The 20,793-nt window shown below is 48.8% G+C and overlaps 1 protein-coding gene across 8 annotated transcripts in view; it reads right to left on the bottom strand.

Moving 5' to 3' along the window:
• Window positions 1-8,203: 8,203 nt before the first annotated feature.
• Window positions 8,204-20,793, bottom strand: part of SERTAD2 (SERTA domain containing 2) — a 117,033-nt gene continuing 104,443 nt past the window's right edge. For all 8 annotated transcript variants that reach the window (XM_058683912.1, XM_058683915.1, XM_058683917.1 and 5 more), the window contains one exon: window positions 8,204-13,477. In XM_058683912.1, the coding sequence (XP_058539895.1) occupies window positions 12,529-13,473 (945 nt within the window). In that variant the 5' untranslated portion in view covers window positions 13,474-13,477 and the 3' untranslated portion in view covers window positions 8,204-12,528. The remainder of the gene's footprint in view (window positions 13,478-20,793) is intronic.

Here is a 20,793-nt window from a genome sequence, read left to right as displayed (position 1 = left end):
AAATGTGTATTGCTGAGTGAAAGAGTCCAGTCTGAGAAGGCTACATATTCTAACATTCCAATTATATGACATTCTGGAAGAGGCAAAACTCTGGAGACAGAAAAAAGATTAGGGGTAGCCTGGGGCCCAGGGGGAGAGGGGAGGGATGAACGGGGGATTTTGAGGTAGAGAAACTATTCTGTATGATACCGTGATTGTGGACACATGACATTATGCACGTGTCAAAATCTATAGAATGTACAAGAGGAGAAGTGAGCCCTAATGTAAACTGTGGACTTTAGGTAATAATAATGCATGATCCTGGCTCATCAACTGTAACAAATGTAACACTCTAATACAAAATGTTATAATGGAGGAAACTTTAGGGGGGCAGGGAGAAGGGATATGTGGGAACTCTGTATTTTTTCACTTTTTTTCTATAAACCTAAAAATGCTGTAAAAAGTCTATTCATAAAAAAAAAAATCTTCAAAAGTAATTTCAAAAAGATTTCTGCTACCCACTCCTCTCTCCTTCAGGGCAGGGCTGGGCAAGCCCTCTCTCTCCCTTAGCAGCAGCCACCGGCAGATGCTGTCCCCTCCCCAGCCAATGCCCTGGGAGGGTTGGGGAGGGAATGGCTAAATGCACAGAACTTTCTCAGTTGGGAAAGGGAAATATCTCTCACCTGGCAGCAAGAGGAGCACATACACTATTTCTCCCAATCAGTTATCTGGCCTAGGATGATGTCCCTTGAGCACAGCGATTCCCTCCAGGCTGGAGCCAGTGCGACCCCACCATCCCATCCCTCACCAATGCATGCTGGGGGGTGGGGGGAGACTGTACACAAGCCTGGGACCAATGTGCAGTTCCCCTCCTCCCCCCCCTCCCCCTGCCCAAGAGCACAAGGGAGTGGAGGGGGTGCAGGGGAGGCCTCTTCTCCTCTCAGCAGGTTGCCCCCAGCTTTGCCCTTGAGGGAGGATAGGGTGAGGAAGTCAGGTCACTGGCCCAGGGGAGAGAAAGTGGATCCCTAAAGGGCAAGCAGAAGGCTGCCCTGAAATGGGAAGTAGGTGGCAATAACAGAGCCTACCTTACTGGGCTGTAGTGGGGTTAAGAGATACTTCATGAAAAACATTTAGCCCAGGGCAGGCACAGGAAGAGACCGGGAAGTATTCGTTGACCACAACCGTTGGGTTACTCAACCCCATGCCGGTCCTCCTGCCGGGGAACAAGGCTGCTGATGGCACAAGGACAGGTGCCATCTGTTTTGCTCAGTCCTGGAGCCACGGCGCCTAACGGGATCTAGTCCATCCATTCCATCAGCAGCAGGTAGTTACTGAGTGTCACTTCCCTCTGCCAGGCACCGGTGATGCAGCCACAGCAACACAATGCCAGCCCCCGTGGGCTGTACAGTTCGGTGAGGGAGACACCGTCATCACATAAACACGGCAAGGTATGCCATTAGGAAGCAGAGCGTGCTGGAAGGATAAGAAGGCGGGTGGGACTAGGTCAGAGTGAGTGGGGAGAGGGGAGACGTGGGGTCAGGGAAGTAGCGGGGGGCCACAAAGGCCATGATTGGATTCCATTGGATTCCATTCTGGGAAAGCCAGTGGAACACTTGGAGCCCGGGAGTGACATAATCCAACACTTGGCTACTTGATGTGTGGTCCGTGGGCCAGAGTCTCCGGGAAGCCTGTTGGCAATGCAGGTGCTCAGCCCCATCCCAGACCTGCCGAGTGAGGATCTGCATTTCCACAGGATCCCCAGGTGATTCACGTGTATGTTTTGGGGAGCACTGCAATGATTCATATGTCTGAAGGATCATTCTGCTGTTCTGTTGAAGACAGACGATGCAGACAAGGCTGGGAGCGGGGAGACAAGCTGGGAGGCTGTGTGATAATCCTGGTGAAAGGTGACGGAGCCAGTAGGGCCCGCCTCTATCTGGAAGGCAGAGTTTACAGGGTCTGCTCATGGTGGGGGTGTGGGGGGGAAAGGGGGAAGGTCAGGAAGGACCCCAGGGATTTTGGCCTCATCGGTTAGGTGAGTGGTGGTGCCATCTGCCGTCCTGGGGATGGGGGGGGGGGCGGGGGGTGAGCCAACAAAGGCTAATTGAATGAAAGAACAAATGAGACGCCACGAGGGCTCCCTGACCTGGTCTGCCCCCGTCGGTCTTCCTGCTGCTACCGGCCATCACATAAGCTCCTGGGTTGTTTCCAGCTGAAAAGGGGTCTGTCCCCCGGTTGTTATGACCCACAGGGATAAGTCTCACTGGGTGGGAGCTCTTCTCCCACTGACCACCCCCCCCCCCCCCCCGCCCCAAGACCCCAGTTACCAGCTGTGCCACCTTGGACAACTTGCCTAACTTTTCTGGGCCCCGGTTTCCCTGTATGGATCCGTGAGAGGGTGGCCAGAGAGAGGCCCACGCCAGTGTCCAGCAGAATGAAGTTGCTTTAAAGAAGGTGGTCTCGCCTTCCTTATCTCCCTAAGGGCACAGGCCCTCAGCCCGACCCATCAGGCCTCCCTTGGGGTCCCGCGCAGCCTCGGCCCACACTGTACAGTCTGTTTGCAGACCACTTAGAACAGAATGACCCAGGAGTCTTCCAATGTCCATTCCCCACCGGCACCGCTGGCTCCTGTCTCCCTCAGGCAGACGCCTCGCCTCTGAGCAGAGTCCACCTCGCCCGGCACTGACTCCCCACCAGCTCAGCCAGCCTTCCCCCTGCTTAGAATCTCCCTCCCTGCCTGCAGGCCGGCTGTGCCCAGCCCAGTCAGAGCTGTGTCAGGCCAACCTGGAAAACGGAGCTAAAAAACCTCTTAACCCCAACTGACCCCGCAGCCAGGTGGCTGGGCGGCCCCAGATGGGAAGCCGGGGACTGCAGGGGCTGAAGCCCAGCTTGCCGGATCCAAGGGCCGGGAGACCTGTGCCATCCGCAGACTCTGGCAGCAAAGCTTGCTCTGAAGTACGAAGGCCGGAGACGGAAGGATGGAGGCAGAGAGACTGAGACCGAAAGGGCAAAGAAGGGAGACCGAGAGACTGAGAGTCAGAGACTGAAGGAGGGAGTGAGACAGAGAGAGAGACGGAGAGACAGAGAGACAAAGAGACTGAGGGCTAGCCCTTAGGCAGGTGGAAGAAATTCAGCACTGGCAAGGCTTAGGGGCAGCAGTTTGGTTTGGGTGGGGGGGGGGGACTCAGAATTTGTCTCCAAGCTGGGACAACCCAGTCAGAGACTAACTTTCCTTGAGGTTAAATGTTTGGAATGGCACTGTGGGTCACGATCGGGCCTGGGCCTGACAACTGGAAGTGGTGAAGGCCACTGGCTGTCTCCCCCCACCGCCCCCGCCTCAGCTGCTGCCGCCCCCCTCAACTCCAGGGAGGAAAGAAGAGGGAGGCTCTCAGAGAGAGAAAGGCGGACACCGTCAATGACTTCAGTTACCTCTGAATCTGTTACAAAGCTCCAAGACAAGGTGGGACTTCTGGCTCCAAGCCTTGCTGTTAACCACTATTCCTTTTATAACTAAGTTTCTGGCCAATTTCTTTAAGCTCTGAAATACCAGAAGGTAATGAAGGTTGGAGTCCAGAGCTTGGGACTGCCTCTCCCCCACCTCACCCACCAGCCCCCATGGGCCCCTCTGTGTACCTCAGTTTTCCCAGGCCTGCTCAGCTTCCCCCATCACCACCCCCTTCAGAATAGTCATGAGAATCGAATAAAATGAATGTACCACAGCTCTGAGCTGTACACAAACGTCGAGGATGATTGTCCCCGTCGCTGGAACCTCTCCAGGCCCGAGGACACGTTCCCTAAGACACGCATGTGGATTGGATCGACTTCGAACAACACCATTTCAAAAGCACTTAGCCACCTGGCACTGTTTTCAGGCACCCGGCTGGGAGATAAGTGACCAAAATTCCTTTTCTAGAGGCTGCCAGACTGTGCACTATCCCCCAAAACCAGTGACACACCCTTCCACGGAGGATCACGTCTGGAGAAGACGAGTGAGGAGAACGGGGCGGTGGAGGGGGTGGGGGTGGGGGTGGTTACGTGTGTTTGCCCACCGGCTCCTGGGGCGTGTGGTCGGGAGACATCACCCCCCCCTCGCCCCACCCCTCCCCCTCTCCTCTCCAGCCTCCCCGGCCTGTGCTCCTGCAGCCATTGCCTGTCACTGCTGAACAATAGGCCCTGCGAGCAGCTGGCGGCTCAGCCGCCCTGCCTGGTGGGGTGGGGGGAGGGAGGGGGGCCGCCGGCAGGCTGCGGTGCTGGGGTTCCCAGCTCCAGGGACAATGCCAGCGTGTGCGCCTTCTCAGTCATGCACACACTGCGCCATCCCAGAAGCCCCCAAGGCTGGCACTGGTGCCCTCAGAGCAGCGGGCTCCTCCTACCAAGTGTTTCTGCAAAATCCCCGAGGCCTGGCCCCAGCGTCCAGAGATGCTGGCGGAGTCCCCAGGATTCTAACTTGCAGCCAGGGAGAGCCACGGGCCCCAGCATGTGGTGTGTGCGCAGTCCTGCCCCCTTCTTTTGCCACTGAGCCAACCGAGTCCCCGAGACAGGGAGTGGCTCGTCCAAGGTCCACAGAGCGCCAGGATGAGGGAACGTAGGTGGCATTCGGCCCTGTAGAGCAGTCCTAACTGCTGGTTCACTGCTGGCCTCACTGGGACATCTTCCTCTTGTCCCTCAGGGCAATGCCTCAGTGTGCCAGAGGGATCCACACCCCTATGAAGAAGAGGAGAGGTGAAGGGGCTTGTTGGAGGTCAGGCAAGTGGAAGAGGTAAAGCTCAGATTGGGATGACGTCTCCTGATTCCCTCACCTTGCCCGGCCTCGGAGCATTAGCCCGCCCTCCCCATCCCCCATGACAGCAGGAGCAATGAATGATGGGCCATAGAAGAGGGTGCTAAAGGGATTCTAAGAGTCAGAGAGGCCCCCCCAACCCACAATCCCAGCTCTGCGACCTTCGGGAAATTTTTTAACCTCTCTGAGCCTGGACTCCCTCTTCTGGAAAGCTGAGGTGGTAAGATAAACCTCAAAGGGCTGGAGCAAAGAGTCCATGAGATCACACGCCAGCACTCATGGATGTCTGGCACATGTGAACGCTCAGTAAGTGGTAACCCTGGAGACCGTTACTCGAGATTCAGTCAAAGATTCCTTTCCAAGAGGAGCAAAAAGGAAATGAAAAGCAAGGATGAAAGAGGCAACAGGCACGCTGGGACCCCAGATTGCCACACACGCTCAGAGCACAGTCCTCAGTAATCATACGGCTGACCACCACGACAAGTATGGTGTTAGGAAATGGTAGTGTCCCCGCACAAAGTGCCTCCTTCATCAAGATGCCCCAGCTTTGCCTTGCGGCTCAACCTGAAACAACACCCTGAGCGGAGACGTGGATTTTAGCCATGCCCCCTGTTGTGCTAAGCCACAGCTAATGTGTGTGGACTTCTTTTTTGAATGTCCTGGAACTAAGTACTTTACCTGTATGGACTCATTTAATCACCACCATCGCGTGAAATCAGCTCGATCATTACCCTCATCTTCTAGATGAGAAAGCCGAGGCACAGGGAGATTTGGGAGCTTGCCCAAGGTCACAGGCTACGAATGGCGGCGCCAGGATTCAAACTCAGGCAGTCTGGTTGCTGAGCCAAACTCTGAACCCCAAAGCCGTAAGCTATGTCTTGCATTAGACAATAATCACCTTCTCTCTCTGCGTCTCAGCTTTCATATCTGTAAAATGGGGCCTTTTCGCCACAAGAGCCACGTCTAAGCCTCCTCCCAGGTCTTAAACTCTGTGAAGATGTCCACTCTTGTGTGACTTTGCTGACTGTTCTGCCTTCTCGGGCCCTTGCAGCCCCACCCCCAGCACTCGGTACCCTTGAGACTCCTGCCCCTGAAACCTGTACTGTATCCAGTCTACATAAGCCTTTGAGCACAGGGACAGTGCCCTGCCCCACTATGGGGCCCCAGCTATGATCAGACACCATCGTAAGCATTACATGGTTTGCATAGACCAGGGTTCGGCAAACTTTTTCTGTTAAGGGCCAAATATTTAAATTTTGAGAGCCATATGGTATGGTATGGTCTTGTGCCATTGTATAGGACAGCAGCCACAGACAATACACAAATAAATAAATGCGGTTGACTTCCAACAAAAGTTTACCTGAACAAACAGGCAGTGGGGAGGATTTGGCCCAAGGGCCGTGGTCGGCTGACCTCTGGCAGAGATGAACATCACAAGGTCACAGAACAGCAGAAAGTAGTGGAGGGAACAGATGGTGCAGAGCTAACCTAAGACAGGCAGGACTTGCTAAGAGCAGTTACAGAGGTCTGCAGAGCCCCCGGCAAAGGAAGAGGTTGGCTCTGAGTCAGGAGATGCAGAGAAAGCTTCCTGGACAGGCTCCTGAGCTTGGCCTTGGAATGACGGGTAGAATTTCTACAAGCAGAATAGGGACACAAGCAAAGGCACACGTTGTGCTGGGAATGGGGGCATCCAGAGGGTTGGGATGGGAGCGGCCCTGGGACCCAGACAAAGAAGACGGAGTTCTGTGCTTCTCCCATATGGTAGAGAAGAGAACAATAGGGCTTTTCTCTTTTTTTAATTCAACAGAAATCTCGAGTGCCTACTATGTGCTAGGCACGACTGTGGGCACGAGGATAGACGATGCTCGTAATTTGCGTTTTCATTGCATCGTTAACATTTTCGAAGATTTAGGAGCTACGACTTTATCTTGCCCTCACAAGCTCAGAGAGAGTGAGTGATTTGCCCAAGTTCTATCTCTAATTAATAGCAGATGCTCGTATTCCAGAGACAAACCACTCTACCGAGCAACAGATTCTTATTTCTAGCTGCCTAATGAGTATCTCCACCGGAATGTCTGGAAAGAGCTCACCCTGCCTGTTCCTCTCTCCTACAGGAGTTTGCTAGGGCTGCCCTAGCAAAGTACCACAGACCGAGAGGCTTAAACCACAGAAATGTATCGTTGCGTGGGCTGGAAGTCAGAGATCCAGGTGTGGGCTGGGCTGGTTCCTCCTGAGGGCTGTGGGGGAGGATGTGCTCCGTGCCCGTCCCCTAGCTTCTCGTGCTTTGCTGGCAGGCTTTGGTGTTCCTTGTAGGCCGATCTCTGCCTTCGTCTTCACACGGTGTCCTCCCTATGTGCTTGTCTATGTCAAGATCTCCCCCTCTTTCTAATAAGGCCACTAGTCAAATTGGGTTATGGCCCACCCTAATAGCCTCATTTTAATTTGATTATTTCTGTTGAAGACCCTATTTCCGAATTAAGGTCACACTCTGAGGTACTGGGGGGTTAAGACTTCGACACATTTTTTGGAGCACACAATTCAACCCATATCACTTCCCCAACACCAAACCCTCCGCCCCCGAATATTCCACTGCTGGTTGAATGGAACCCTCATTATACAGGCCCCTCGTATCTGGCTCCATTTGCTCACCAGCTGGTATGGTGACCCAGAATTGCCTGGGCCAGGCAAGGCTGGACCCCACGACTCCCATCACAGATGGCCCAAGGAGCTGGCACAGGATCTCCTCCATGAGCCTCTGGAAGATGAGGGAAGGCCAGATTGTGTAAACTGGGGATGGGAGGAAGGGGCACCACTGGAGGACGTGGAACACATTCACGAACCACTGGTGCTTCGTAACGTCAACTGTAGCAGCAAGGGTGTTAGAGAAACCACTGTGGTGGTTACAGTAGATAGGAAGCTAGATAGGAAACGGCTGCAGGCAGGGAGGGGAGAGGGCTAGGGTTTGGGGAAACTGTGGTAGGGATGGAGAGCGGGAGGCAGGAGAGCTCGGACATCGGGGAACAGAGTGGCTGGCACTGGAGAGAGGCCCGAAGGGAAAGGATCAGCTCCCCGTGGGTAAACACGGTGAGTGTGAGATGGTAAAGGTTGGCAGATACTTAACTCCAGAGCTCGGGAGAGAGGCAGGAGCTGGAAACAAGTTTTCAGAGTCATGAGCGGATTAGGTCCCCCTGGGAGAGAGACAGCTGGGGGAGAGAAGGAGAATAGGGAGGTCGAGAAGAGCCCAAGAGGCAGGGGGAGAACCAGGAGGGAAATGTGCTCCTGGGGCTGAGAAGGTGTGAGAAAGTCAACGGCCCCAACTCTGGCACAGGCCGAAGGGCGGGGGGGGGGGGGGGGGGGGGGGGCTGTTCCTTAACACAAGCAAATTGTGACGCACCAACGAGCTGGTTGCACTCCAGTCAGAAGGAAACTGCGAACACGCCTCTCTCATCTTTTAACTGTTTATTGTATAATATAAAACTACAAAAGTAAGACTGCTCATTTCCATGTACATTTAATCTGTCCAATTGTTTAGATTACAGCCCAAACCTACATGTGAATACAGCTATCTGGGTTCCGATGTAACGTCTGTAATATTGCATAGAAAAGGCACAGCTCTCAGGTCTGTGGGGGAAAGGTTACACCTCCTTTTTGACAAAAGCCTTCCTCAAAAACCATGCACCAAACATGTCACTATGTACATCTTTTCCAAAAGCTTGTTTGCTTGTATGGACTGCACTTCTCTTCCAAACTTGGTATCCCCAAAAGACATCCAAAATTTTTATTGGCTTTGTCTGCAATAGCATTTGATCCTGGCTAATTTTCAAGAACCATTTAGACTCACTCTTAAGAAGCACTGAGAACAATTGTACACAAGCAGGACGCACACACCTCGCTGCCTTCGGCAGTCACAGGAAGTTAACCATTTGCAGCCAGAACAAGTTAAATATGCTCTTTTCAATATTCTCAGAAAATGGAGAAAGGTCCAATTTGTAACAGCAAAGTTTTGAAACTAAGACAATTCATATAGCGGGTAACAATCGCTGCACAAAGTAGAGTCTTTTTTTTTTACATCTGTCATTTAAGAAGGCTGCCCTGCAGTATTCATAATTCATTGTTTACCACAAAGGTGGTTAATAAATTTAAGCTTTAAAAACGATCTGTAAGATGATACTTTGGCTCTTTGGAGCTTATGTATTCAAGAAATTTTCCTTGATTGACCTCAGGGCAGTTGGGATATTCCACGGGGATATGGCAATAAAAGCTCAATTGATAAAGACACTCGAGGTGCAGTGGAGGCTCTGGCCAGTTCCCACCCTTTGGTGTGAACGAGGGTGTTGGTGTGATTGCTCCTTCTGTCAGGAAGAGAAAGTGTTACTAAAAAAAGTTTTAAAAATATCAACCCTTTGATGCTTGATTTTCTTAAAAATTTGGAGGTATTGAAACATTCCTCATCCATACCTTTTGCATATTTCACATAGACCTAGATGAGAGAAGAGGAGAAAACTGAATGTGGGCTGAGCATACACGATGAGAAGACCCAGGGGTCTGGCTCAGACCCCCTCTGAATACAGATTGACATTCCTACAAGAGAATACATTCCTACCATACATTCTGCACATGTTACGATCCAGATGTTGTTAGAGCTCCACAGTAAAATAAATATATTTACATGGAAAAAAAAAAGGAATAAATAACTTATGAAAAAAAATCACTTCAAATTCAAAGCTCTTATTATTCTGCTCTCATCTTGTCACTTCATTGCACATCACTGTCAATAATTTTCCTCTCCCAGCCCCACCCGGCACGTCTTTCCCGTAAAAGCACCTCCAACCGCCTGCCTGACTCTGAATGCCACGCGATGTCCTTTAGAAAGGGGGAAGGCGCTGCTGCCCCGTGGCATCTGGAAGCACATCCCACACTCAAGACGGGGACTTGGGAGATCACAGCCAGGCCCGCGTGCTTCCCTGCTGGGACACCGCCTTGTGAAAATAAGACTAAGATAACTTGAACACCCGATGGTTTTGTTCTTTTAGAAACGGGCCACCGATTTCCCATGTCTTCCTCAGCAGACCTTCAATGTCAAGCCTTTGTGGCAAGGGTGTCCAGAGTTAAAAAGCATTTGCCCGCTGTTGTTGGGGGTTTTCTGTTTTGATTTTGAAGCCCAGCCTTACAAATATGAGAGAGTCAGAGAACCATGTTTGGGCAACACTTTGCTGTGCTTATTTGAACTGTTGCCCAACATATGGGATTTGTTTAAACACACGATTTGCTAATCCAACCAAAGTACAGTTGTTGTAAGTTACTGTAAATCAGTTTTTAACAATGGCAAATCAACCGCCTTCCCCTGTTATTGTTCAGAATAATCAACACTATTGTGTCTGTATACGTGTGTGTATGTGTGCGGCATGTGGCGAGCCCGCCGGGTCCTCCCGTTATCGAAAGCATGGCGTCTGGGCTGACTTGTTCTCCACAGGAAAAGGAAGCTCTTAAAATGGACAGGCACAGTGACACCGGAAGCATCTACAACAACCCTCACCTTAACTCTATGGTCCCCGGTCCTATCAAAGGAGATGACGCGTCTGCAGCAGTTAAGAGGTGTCCAGGTAGAGGTTGCTCGTAGGAGAACAAGTGCAATTTGATCTGTTTCTCACTGCTCTACTGAGTTGACAATTAGCCTTTAAAAACACATTCAAGTGGGGGAAAAGTAAATTCGAATACAGAAAAGTTTAATCATATCATACAGAAATCGTTTGCTTAGACGAGCAGTTCCTTCATCACAAATGTGTTTGCTTTGCCATGTGCATTATAAAAATAAAACTATCTATGGCTTGTTTAAAGTGCCATTTTATAAAGCTGTCTTTTTTTAATTGGCCAGAAGGACTCAATTTTTATCCATGGCAAGAAGTGAGCAGAACTGGTGACTGAATATTGACAAATGACCAACAACAAAGACAACGACAATAACACAAATCCCATAATTTAAAAATTCTTAAATAAATATAAAAGTTATTCCTAAAGAAGCCATCTGCATTTCAACGATATAGGTTGTAACCAGCTAAAGTACCATTGGAAGAAAGAAAAAAACTGAAACGAAAAGGCCATCAACAATTTCGGCAACAAGCATGATACATTGCAAGTGTTTTAAAATTAAATGTACACCACTAGGAATAAAGAGCGACTTCTCAAGTGTTCCGGGTGGGGGCGGGGGAGGGGGTGGCAGGGAGGCAAGGGGAAGGAGGAGAAACATGCATAGAAAGTCCTGTCTGTGTTATTTGGGTAAAACAGCCTTGTAAAAGTGTAGTTAAAGCAGTTGATCCAAGGAAGCAACCAGATTGGAAGCTGTGACATAATGGTACCAACTCCAGGTTCTAGAGCCACGGCTGTTACAAGACAGCATCCCCAGGCTGGGCAGAGGTGAGCGGAGCTCGCTGTGGTGATCATGAAGATGACATTTTCAGCACTTAGCAACAGAGGGAACAAAAGCTCTAGGGAAGGGAAGCTGGAAAAGACAACTGAGCAACACGGTGGATGCCTTCTGGGGGTAGTTTCTTCCTTACGAGCCCTAAGCATCTGCAATAGGGTTTCGTTCCACAAAGAGGTTGGTTAATTTTCAGAAAATTTTGTTCTCATGTAAAATTTCCGGTCATCGTAAAAATTACGCCAAAAGGGAAAGAGTTGGGGTTTTGTTTAAAAAAATAAAAACAATTAAAAGCACAAACTTGGCATAAATACAGTGAGTATTCGGTAGGCTTCCCCTCAAGAGAGGGAGCTAAAGAGAACCATCACTTCAACCCCCCAGCTCCGTGGCCATCTCCCGCCAACTGCTTAATGCAAGTTTGATGAGCAGACGCGGCTCTGGCTTTGGAAGTCACAGTGCTGGCGGGTGTTCATGCCAGGGGGTTGGTGCCTGTGAAATTTGGGTGTGATATTGCCTGGCCCTTTCTGAAAGCAGTGTGTGTGTGTGTGTGTGTGTGTGTGTGTGTGTTTGCATTTGGGGACATCAACTGCGGATTAATTTGACCCAATTTTCTCTTTGCACCAAACACATATAAAACATTACAACTCTATAAAAGTACAAGTGCAACTTGTACATCTGAAGTTTGCAGGAACTATGTGAGCAAATCCTATCAAAATAGCTATCTCATATGTATAAACAGCATTTGTTTTTAGAAAAACAATATCATAAACTGCAGAATCTGTACAAAAATATAAAATAAATTTGGGCAGCAGTTTCTAAACAGCCATGTAAATGCAACACTTAGGAGGAGTAGTTAATGCCTCTAAAAAGGCTGAATTGCCAAGTCAACCTATACAGGGCGAAAATGCCAGAAAAGGTACTGAGATTATCTAAATAATATATATATATATTTTCTCTTTTTACCTCTTGCAATAAAACTTATAGAAAAAATAGACAAATATGCACATGCAATTTACAGCTTTTCCAACTTATTCCTTGTGCTTCACTTGAACTGTTTATTTCTGTCATTCAGCATAGCCACATTGTCTTCAAAAGCATTCTTTCCTATTCCAGGGCAGTAGGTCTCCGAGGACCACTCCAAAAAAAAAAAAAAAAAAAAAAGCATATTAAAAGTGGTCAGACGTGGATGAAGGCACTCCAACTCTGCTCAAAGCAAAAACTAGTGTGATCCTTTTGTAAAACGATCTTTTCCTCTGAAAAAGGCAAGCAAGGGTGCATGCACAGTGCGGAGAGCTGTGGGGTGCAGGGACACTCGCAGGGTCTGGGCGGCGCGGGCGCCGGGCCGGGGCTCTTAGGACCCGACCAGCACCTCCATGATGTGGTCCAGCTCCGTGAGGTCCATTTTGAAAGGCTGACTCGGGGCGACCGGCTGACTGCTGTAAGGGGCCAGAGTCTTGAGGAGGTCGTCGGCTGACACCGGGGCCATCTTCGAGGCCGGCCCCGAGGCAGACGTGCAGGGGTCGAAGTCGTACATGGACGTGTCGATGTCGGCAAACAGGATGTCGTCCAGGGTCAAGTCTGTCAGAAACCCCGTGGACGTCGTGATTTCAAAGTTCCCGGGCAGAGAGTCCATCAGCTTCGGGTCTTCCGGTTTCGGGCCGCCCGGCGCGCCAGAGCCCCCTCGGGAGCTGTCGGGCGCTGCGGCTGCGGCCCCGGGGGAGGTAGACGTGGGACAGAGCTCCTCGATCTCGTCCAGGGCGGAGGAGAAGCTGTCCTTCTCCGGCGGGGACGCTGGGGCCGACAGTCTGGCGGCAGCCGCGGGCGGCGCGGCCGGGGAAGTGCAAAACGTGTCGTCGGCGTCGTCTTCGAGCAGCGAGGCGGGCGTGAGGCAGGCGTCCAGCGGCGTAGAGCTCCCGAGGTCGCAGGCGTGCGCGGGCGGGGGAGCGGGGGCGCTGAGGGCGGGCGGTGCCGCCTCCCGGTAGCTGTCGCTCAGCGAGTCGGGCGGGGGAGAGGCGGCAGCGGCGGCGGCGGCGGAGGCGAACACCGGCCTCAGGCTGCCTTCCTGTTTGAGCTCCTCCTGGATCCGCCGCAACATGTTGTTGATCAGAACGGTCTTTTGCAAGCTGGGCTCTGTGAGGGGCCTGTGGTTATAGAGTTTCATAAGGGAAATGTTGAAGATAGTCTGGCGCTGTAAGGTGTAAGACACCTTGGATGGCCCATCGGAGGGAGACAGGATTTTGCCTTCCAGCCCATCTTCATGCTCGTCAAACTTCCGTTTTTCTCCTTTACCCAACATATATCTGCGAAGGAGAAAGGAAGGAAATGGAATCAATGACACGAAAACTAACTTCGACCCTGAAAAAGACGCTGATTCGGAGGTCGGGCCTGGGACTCCGGTTCCTTGCCCAAGGTTACGTAGAAGAGTCAGATTAACTGGGGAGAAGATCTTTCGGAATACGAGAGTATTGGGAAATCTACCTTTGTATGCTGGTGGAGCAATTTTTATCACTAGGTAGTCTGGTGAATGTATTTCTTGAGAAATGTGTACGACACAGACAAGTTAAACGTTACCATGGAAACCATGATTTTGACTTTCTCCACTCGTGCGCTTGCGTTCGCTTGCCTAACATTACCATGCAGGTTCAATTTCCCTCCCCTAAACAGATTTATTTTTAAAGCCCAAGAAAACACTTACAATGCTAGGACCTAACAGATAAAGGTGTCACAGATTACATCTCGAACACATCTTGAACGATTAAAAGAACCAAGCTGGAGAAGGGGGGCGGGGGGGGGGGGATGTACAATTTTGGTAGAACCTTGCGTGCTTTCAAAATGCCTTTTCCTTCCTCATTATGCATAGAGGCTCTCTGCCTGTTTGGTGACATGTGGTGAAGCACTTGGCCTGTGTTAAATGACCACGGCGATGGAGCCGCCACTGCTTTTCAGCCTAGAATAAAGTGGAGGAATGCAGTTTTCCCAGTCCAAGTTCCTTGGCTCACTTTGATTGCATACAGTTACGTCTGAATGCAACTGGGACGAGTTTAAAAGTACTTTGTTCTGATTATAAGCATTGCTGTTTGAGGACATGAGACACTTCATAACAAAATACCTACTGTGATTCCAGAGATACATACGTATTTCAAAAAACCCCAACCACCTGACATCTCAGACCTTGAGCATCTGGGAATGGCTTGGCTCTGAACTGCTGCCCCGCCTCACCTGACGCTCACAGCCTAGGCCGGCTCCTCACCTGCTCCCGCCTTAGTGAAGACCCCCCTCAGCTAGCTGCGTCTTCTGGAGAGGGGTCCTTGCTTTCGGAACTTCTGCCATCTAAATAGAACAATTCCAAGTCCCCTGGCCTTTGCCTCACAGACCTCACTTTCGAACCATTTAATCAAGAAAGTTGTTCTCATGCCATCCAGACCAGAGAAGACGTGGTTCCAACCAAGCCAGGCTGGTGCTTGCCCGCCCACCCTCTCTGCAGCACCTACCCACAGGCGAGTGTTAATCCTCTCGTCCGTGCCACTCACTCTTTGATACCTTCACATACAAGTACTTTGTACTTTGCCAATTTTTTCTTCTAAAAGTGACCTGCCTTTTACTGGATTGCTTCAGTAAAAGGCAGGATTTTGACGGAGCCTCATTCAGTCCTTTAGATTTACTCGTTCTGCATCTATGCTGTCTTGGGCACTCTGCCCAAGAGTCCCATCTGGGAGTCCCACAGATGAATAAAGCCTGGTCTTCAAGGGGCTGAGTATCATCTCCTACACCTCATTATCATTTTGAATTGAGTCTCATCCTAAGGGAATAAGGCTAACCATAACAAAACTGCACAGATCTTCCTTGCAACACTTTGTTAAGGAAGGCCACGCTGCCCCCCCCCCCAAGATGGACAAACAACATGCAGGGGGTCACAGAGCCTGGTACGCAAGTTCCACTGGGAGTGACTGCCTTCACATGCCTCGGTCTCTGGGAGAGAAAGATGGCCACGACCCGTCAATGTCAGAATCAGCCTGAGAACTTGTTAATGTTCATAAAGAATATACAGTTACTTATATGAAACGCCTTCCTTCATAAACATGAAGAAAATGGATGTCAATCACAAGGACCAAAGACCAGGCCACAATGTTCTCTGAGGGAAGGCAGATGTGACTTCTGTATCTAATACTCTCCATGACAAAAACCTTTCCTACTGTTCAGTACTAAAAAGTCTCATTTGGGGGTGCCTGGGTGGCACAGTCGGTTGAGCGGCCGACTTCAGCCAGGTCACGATCTCGCGGTCCGTGAGTTCGAGCCCCGCGTCGGGCTCTGGGCTGACGGCTCGGAGCCTGGAGCCTGTTTCCGATTCTGTGTCTCCCTCTCTGTCTCTGCCCCTCCCCCGTTCATGCTCTGTCTCTCTCTGTCTCAAAAATAAATAAATGTTAAAAAAAAAAAAAAAATTTTTTTTTTTTTTTTTTTTAAAAAAGTCTCATTTGTATATATACTTTGCATAGAACATTTCCTATCTAAAGTACCTGTGCTACTTAAATGTGAGTGTGCATCAGAGAGGTGATTTCACTTCACATTACAGGACACTTTCCCCTTTAGGCCTTAGAAGTGTTACTGGATGGCTGTGTTTTGCGACAGTTACACTATTGTATCTCCTTAAAATTTAAGCATTTAAATATTCATTTCTAGAAAAATTCCATTTTTGCCAAAAAGCTCACTGAGTGCATTTAATTCTCATATAAAGCTGTTAGATGGTCTATGTTGTAGGTTATAATGTAATCTCACCCAATACATGTGAATCTGTGTGAGAATACACAAATTCATACAAATACACTCTAAATGTGTGTTTCCCAAAGTGTGGTCTGTAGAAGGTGCTGGTCTGTGAACTGTTACTGGCCCACGATGAGTTAAACAGAGATACTGTATTATTTAGAAACGTTTACAGCAAATTTACAGAGTAATTCTATGTCTGTAAATCTAATTTCTAAAATGAGGCTTCTCCTTTGTTTCTGTGTGTGTGTATATATATATATATATATTTTTTTTTTTTTTTTTTTTTTGAGAGAGAGAGAGAAGGAGAGTGAGCTTGAGTGGGGGAGAGCGGCAGAAAGGCAGAAAGAGAGAGGGAAAGAGAATCTTAAGCAGACTCTACATGCAGCACAGAGCCCGTTGCTAGGTTTGATCTCACAATCATGAGATGATGACCTGAGCTGAAATCAAGAGTCAGACACTTAACTGAGTGAGCCGCCCAGGCTCAGTACTTTTATTCCATTTCTCTAGTAAGCATTTTTATGTTTTACTAGAGTAAAGGAAAGAACAAGCAAGATGGTCCTTCATCACAAAAGGTTTGAGAAGCACTGTCCTAAAAATGTAAACCAAATAAATAACTAGAAAAAAAATTAGTAACCTCACTGCCACTTGGAATTTTCTGGGGGAGAGGTAACAGGTAAGACATCCTTTTCTTAGTCATCATTATAGGACTGTCTTTTTAAAGAGTTGTTGCCAGGTTAACAATAGGACTTTTTCAATAACTTTCTCAATAAGGATTATTTCTCTAGAAATAAACACTGGATCTGTGAAACTCGAATGTTTACCAAGCATGCAGCACCACAGACATTTAGAGGAATTCCCACAGCTGAAGGAGATCGGTGGAGATGTTTTCAAAGAGATTTCAATGTGAGAAGCACTTAATTTCCAATTAGAATGAGCCAGCTGGTCATAGCTGTGTGATAATCCTAATGCTTCAGGGGCAGCCTGATAAGACGTTGTAATGCTGGAAGGGGAAGGAGGAGGACCCTTGTAAGCAAAATTTGTGGGCAGGATAGACAAATGGAAGCTTGGATGCTTTTCAGATGTGTAAGTAACCCATGATACAGTATGTCTCAAAGCAGGTTTGCCTTCATTTCTCTATAGCATTTTATGAGGCAAAACTGGCTGCACACACCCAAGTGAGATTGCAAAACACACACAATCCCTGTCTGTAATCCTGATTCTATCTAAATCTTGCTAGAAAGGATAAAATGCAACATAATAGAATGGAGTCCACATCTTCACTTAGAAACTTTAACTCTTAAAACCATGTTTTTAATTTTATTTTTAAGAGCTAAAGTTTCTGCAGAGTTTGCTTAACACATTGTTTGAGTCAAGTCCTCCCACTGACCACGTTCAGAAGAGGCCTCCAACTCCTACAGGAGGGAGGTTTTGAGAACTCCCACTCTCAGTGCGGTGTTAACGACCACCTCCGGGAACAGGGCACAGTTCAAAGAAGGAAAGACAAGCCACTCAAGAACCTGAGGGCAAAAAGCCAAATGGTGTCTCTGGGCCTGGGGCTCAGGCTGGCCAAAGCCAGGGTCAGCAGCTCCTGAGAAGCCTCGCTCCCCAGGCTCGCTAAGAAAACAACAATAGCTCTTTAAGCACGCTATTGGCGAAGCACGTGACCTTTTAAAAGGCCTCACTGGGCTGCAGCTTGAAGACCAAGCAGTAGCTGGGGCTCATTAAGGGCTTCAAGGTAACACTTGAGAAGGGGGTGTTCTGCTGTTCCTGCCTGAAAGGCCCCGGCTGTGGAACAGGGACACCTACACCGGGACAGAAAGGAGGGGCTTGTGACAAGTGTGGCTTCTAGGTCATCCAGAGACCTGACACCCCTCTTTGTCTCCTCCCTTGGCTTGTGAAGACTTAAGCCCAACACACATGTCTTTTACCCAGTTTTGCAGTCAAAGATCCAAAAAGGGACCCTGAACTTCAGGGCTGGTTAGAGACCCCCGGATGCAGGAGGGACGTGGTTGTTTCCTCCCTTTTCTGCCCCTCCAAGGAGCCTAAAGCCAACCATACCCACTCTTCTCTTGCATATTTGGTGGTTTCTGATACAAGGTTCCCGATAAAACACCTCCTTCCCAATAAACTGGCTAGAAACAAACTCCTAGCATCCTCATTTTTCTTAACATAAACTTTAGCAAGTGTTAACTACAGCAAATTAAGTTTTAAAAATAAAGAACAAAACTCATGGGTAGCAATATAAATGAAAACCTCTCTTCCAGAGTTTTCCAAGAAATTTAATACTGAATACAACTCTATGGACCCAACTTGGCTCTTAGTGGCACGGCTTTCATCAGAAGGGACCCTGCCCTCAAAAGCTACAATCTGCTTGGGCAGATGATCAAAAGTAACACGGGGTCACTAGGACATTCCATAGGACCAGAAACACAGGGGCTGATATTACCTGACTACCTGGGGGTGTGCAATTTCAGATTCTGAGGGACTCCCATAGCAATACATCAGAGAGGTTATTATAGGCTGGAGTGATTAGGGAAGACTTCTGGAGACAGGGTTTGAGATTTGTATTAAGATGGGATGATCTCTTAATGCCTATTTCCTACTCCAGACGATAAGCCCCATGAGGGCATAGACGGTGTTTCATTCACCTCTGTATCCCCAGGACAGGGCAGTCCTCGCCACACACAAGATGCCCCACAAACAGTTGCTTACTGAATGAATAGTAAATGCAAAGAATGAGAAAAGACTGCGGGACAGCCAGGGAACTGTAAGACGGTGATGTGTGTGTCTTTGTCCCTGAGAGGGAGGATCTGAGAAAGAGGAGAATTGAACAGACCTCAGAGGTGAGAACTGTACAGGGCGGGATGTGGGTCAGGAAACTTGGTGGGACTGAGACACATGGGGTGGGCAGGGAAGGCTTAGCTCAGAAAGCCGTCTAGTGAATGCCCGTCACACTTCTCCAACTTGGGCGAGTATCCCACTCACCTGGAGGACTTGTTAACACAGAACGCTGATCCCCCTACCCCCAGGATTCTCATTCAGCAGGTCTAGTGTGGAGCCGGGGAATCTGCATTTCCAGGTTTCCAGGTTATGCTGGTCTGGGGACCCTAACTTCCTCTTTTCTGCATCCAGCCATTTCATGTGTAAGCCTGTGGATATTTTTATCCAATTTTACTCCCAATAGGGAGTCTAAAGGTCTTCCCTATTTGTGTCTAAGTAAGGAAAAAAGGAAATGAACAGCGTTTTTGTGATGGCAACTGACAACTGACATTAAAAAAAAAAAAAAGACTATATGCAGAATTAAGGTGCCTTCGATTCAATTTTAATGGTAAAGCCCAGCTTCTCAGACTGATATATCACATCCCACTGGCTAGCAGGACCCAGATTCTTCTTGCCTGATCTTAGAGTGCATGGCAGTGAGGCCTTAAGCCCAGCGTCCAAAGAAGGAACTGAAATAGTACCTATGTGTTAAAAGCCTAACATTTCATAGTTTTTTTATTTTTAAGGCGTTAAGGAAACAAAATGTAAACTTAAAAAACAATCAGAAAGTTCTCTTTACTCAATGTTTTTCAACTTTTTAAAAGCGATGTCTTAAAATGAACAAAACCCCACTTTCCTTTAATGCTATTTGAACTGTCAAAAAGAAATGTTCTATTTAAATTAAGAATATTAAGTCTACTTTTGCAAACTACCACTTCTGTCCCCACCCCCCCCCCCCCCCACCGCCTCCCGCTTTAACCTGCAGGGTCTCCAGAGCCCTCTACGGCCTCCCGCAGACAGGCCCACAGAGGGCAGTGATGCCCCTGTGGGTAGCATCCCTGCTGGGGCCCCTGGGGGCCTGAATGGGAAGCCTCCTCATCCCACCATGGGGGCTGCCTTTCTGACTAGTACTGGTGAAAAAAAGATGAAAATCATTACTTAAAAATACCTCCACGCCCAACTAGGTCATACACTGTGTCCATTTTTAAGACCCTGTTCTGATTTCCTTTTGTACTAGTAAATAAAAACTAGAAGTCCAGTGTTATCCCATTCAGGAGCGTAGCAGGCCTCACCATTAAGTGACACATTGTTTTAAAAGGCAAGTAACAAGGCAGAACTAAGCTGTGGTATCTGCGGTCAGGAAAGGGTAGTTCCTTAGTGGGTCATGGCTTCTGGGGAGTCTGGTCACCGGCCTGCACACTTAGGATCATGCATGTTTCTGTATGCATGCTAGACTTTACTAAAAATATATTTAAATTTATCTTTTATTTTTTTAATGTTTATTTTTGAGACAGAGACAGAGAGAGAGAGAGAGAGAGAGAGAGAGAGAGAGAGAGAGAACGAGCAGGGGAGGGGCAGAGAGAGAGGGAGACACAGAATCCAAAGCAGCCTCCAGGCTCTGAGCTGTCAGCACGGAGCCTGATGCGGGGCTCGAACTCACGGACTGCGAGATCATGACCTGAGCGGAAGTCGGATGCTTAACTGTGCCATCCAGGCGCCCCATAATAAAAATACTTTTAAAAAATACTCATTAGTAGCTCTCAAGGAAAAGGCTCCCAATTCAAAGGGGAGCTTTAGGAAGCCATCTTCCTAATCTCTGCGACTACATCTTCCTATGTGACTGCTGGTCGCTGAAGGGTACAGAAGTACCAGTGCTGACACTAAAACTCCTAAAAGTGAAAAAACATTTACAGTGATGCCAACAATTCAGAGCAATGGTTTGTCCTCATGGATCAACCTCCCTTGAAGAGGAAAAAAAAAAAAAAAAAGCTAAGAGAAGATGTGTGACAAGTGTCTTCAAAGAGCCTAGCAGGGGTGATTTCCTCACAGGACATCCTGTGCCACCAAAACCCACAGCCCTTTAAGTGGAAACACA

The sequence above is a fragment of the Neofelis nebulosa genome, chromosome 9 (genome assembly GCF_028018385.1).
Source record: "Neofelis nebulosa isolate mNeoNeb1 chromosome 9, mNeoNeb1.pri, whole genome shotgun sequence".
Taxonomy (NCBI): domain Eukaryota; kingdom Metazoa; phylum Chordata; class Mammalia; order Carnivora; family Felidae; genus Neofelis; species Neofelis nebulosa.
This window is presented reverse-complemented; position numbering and strand designations above follow the sequence as displayed.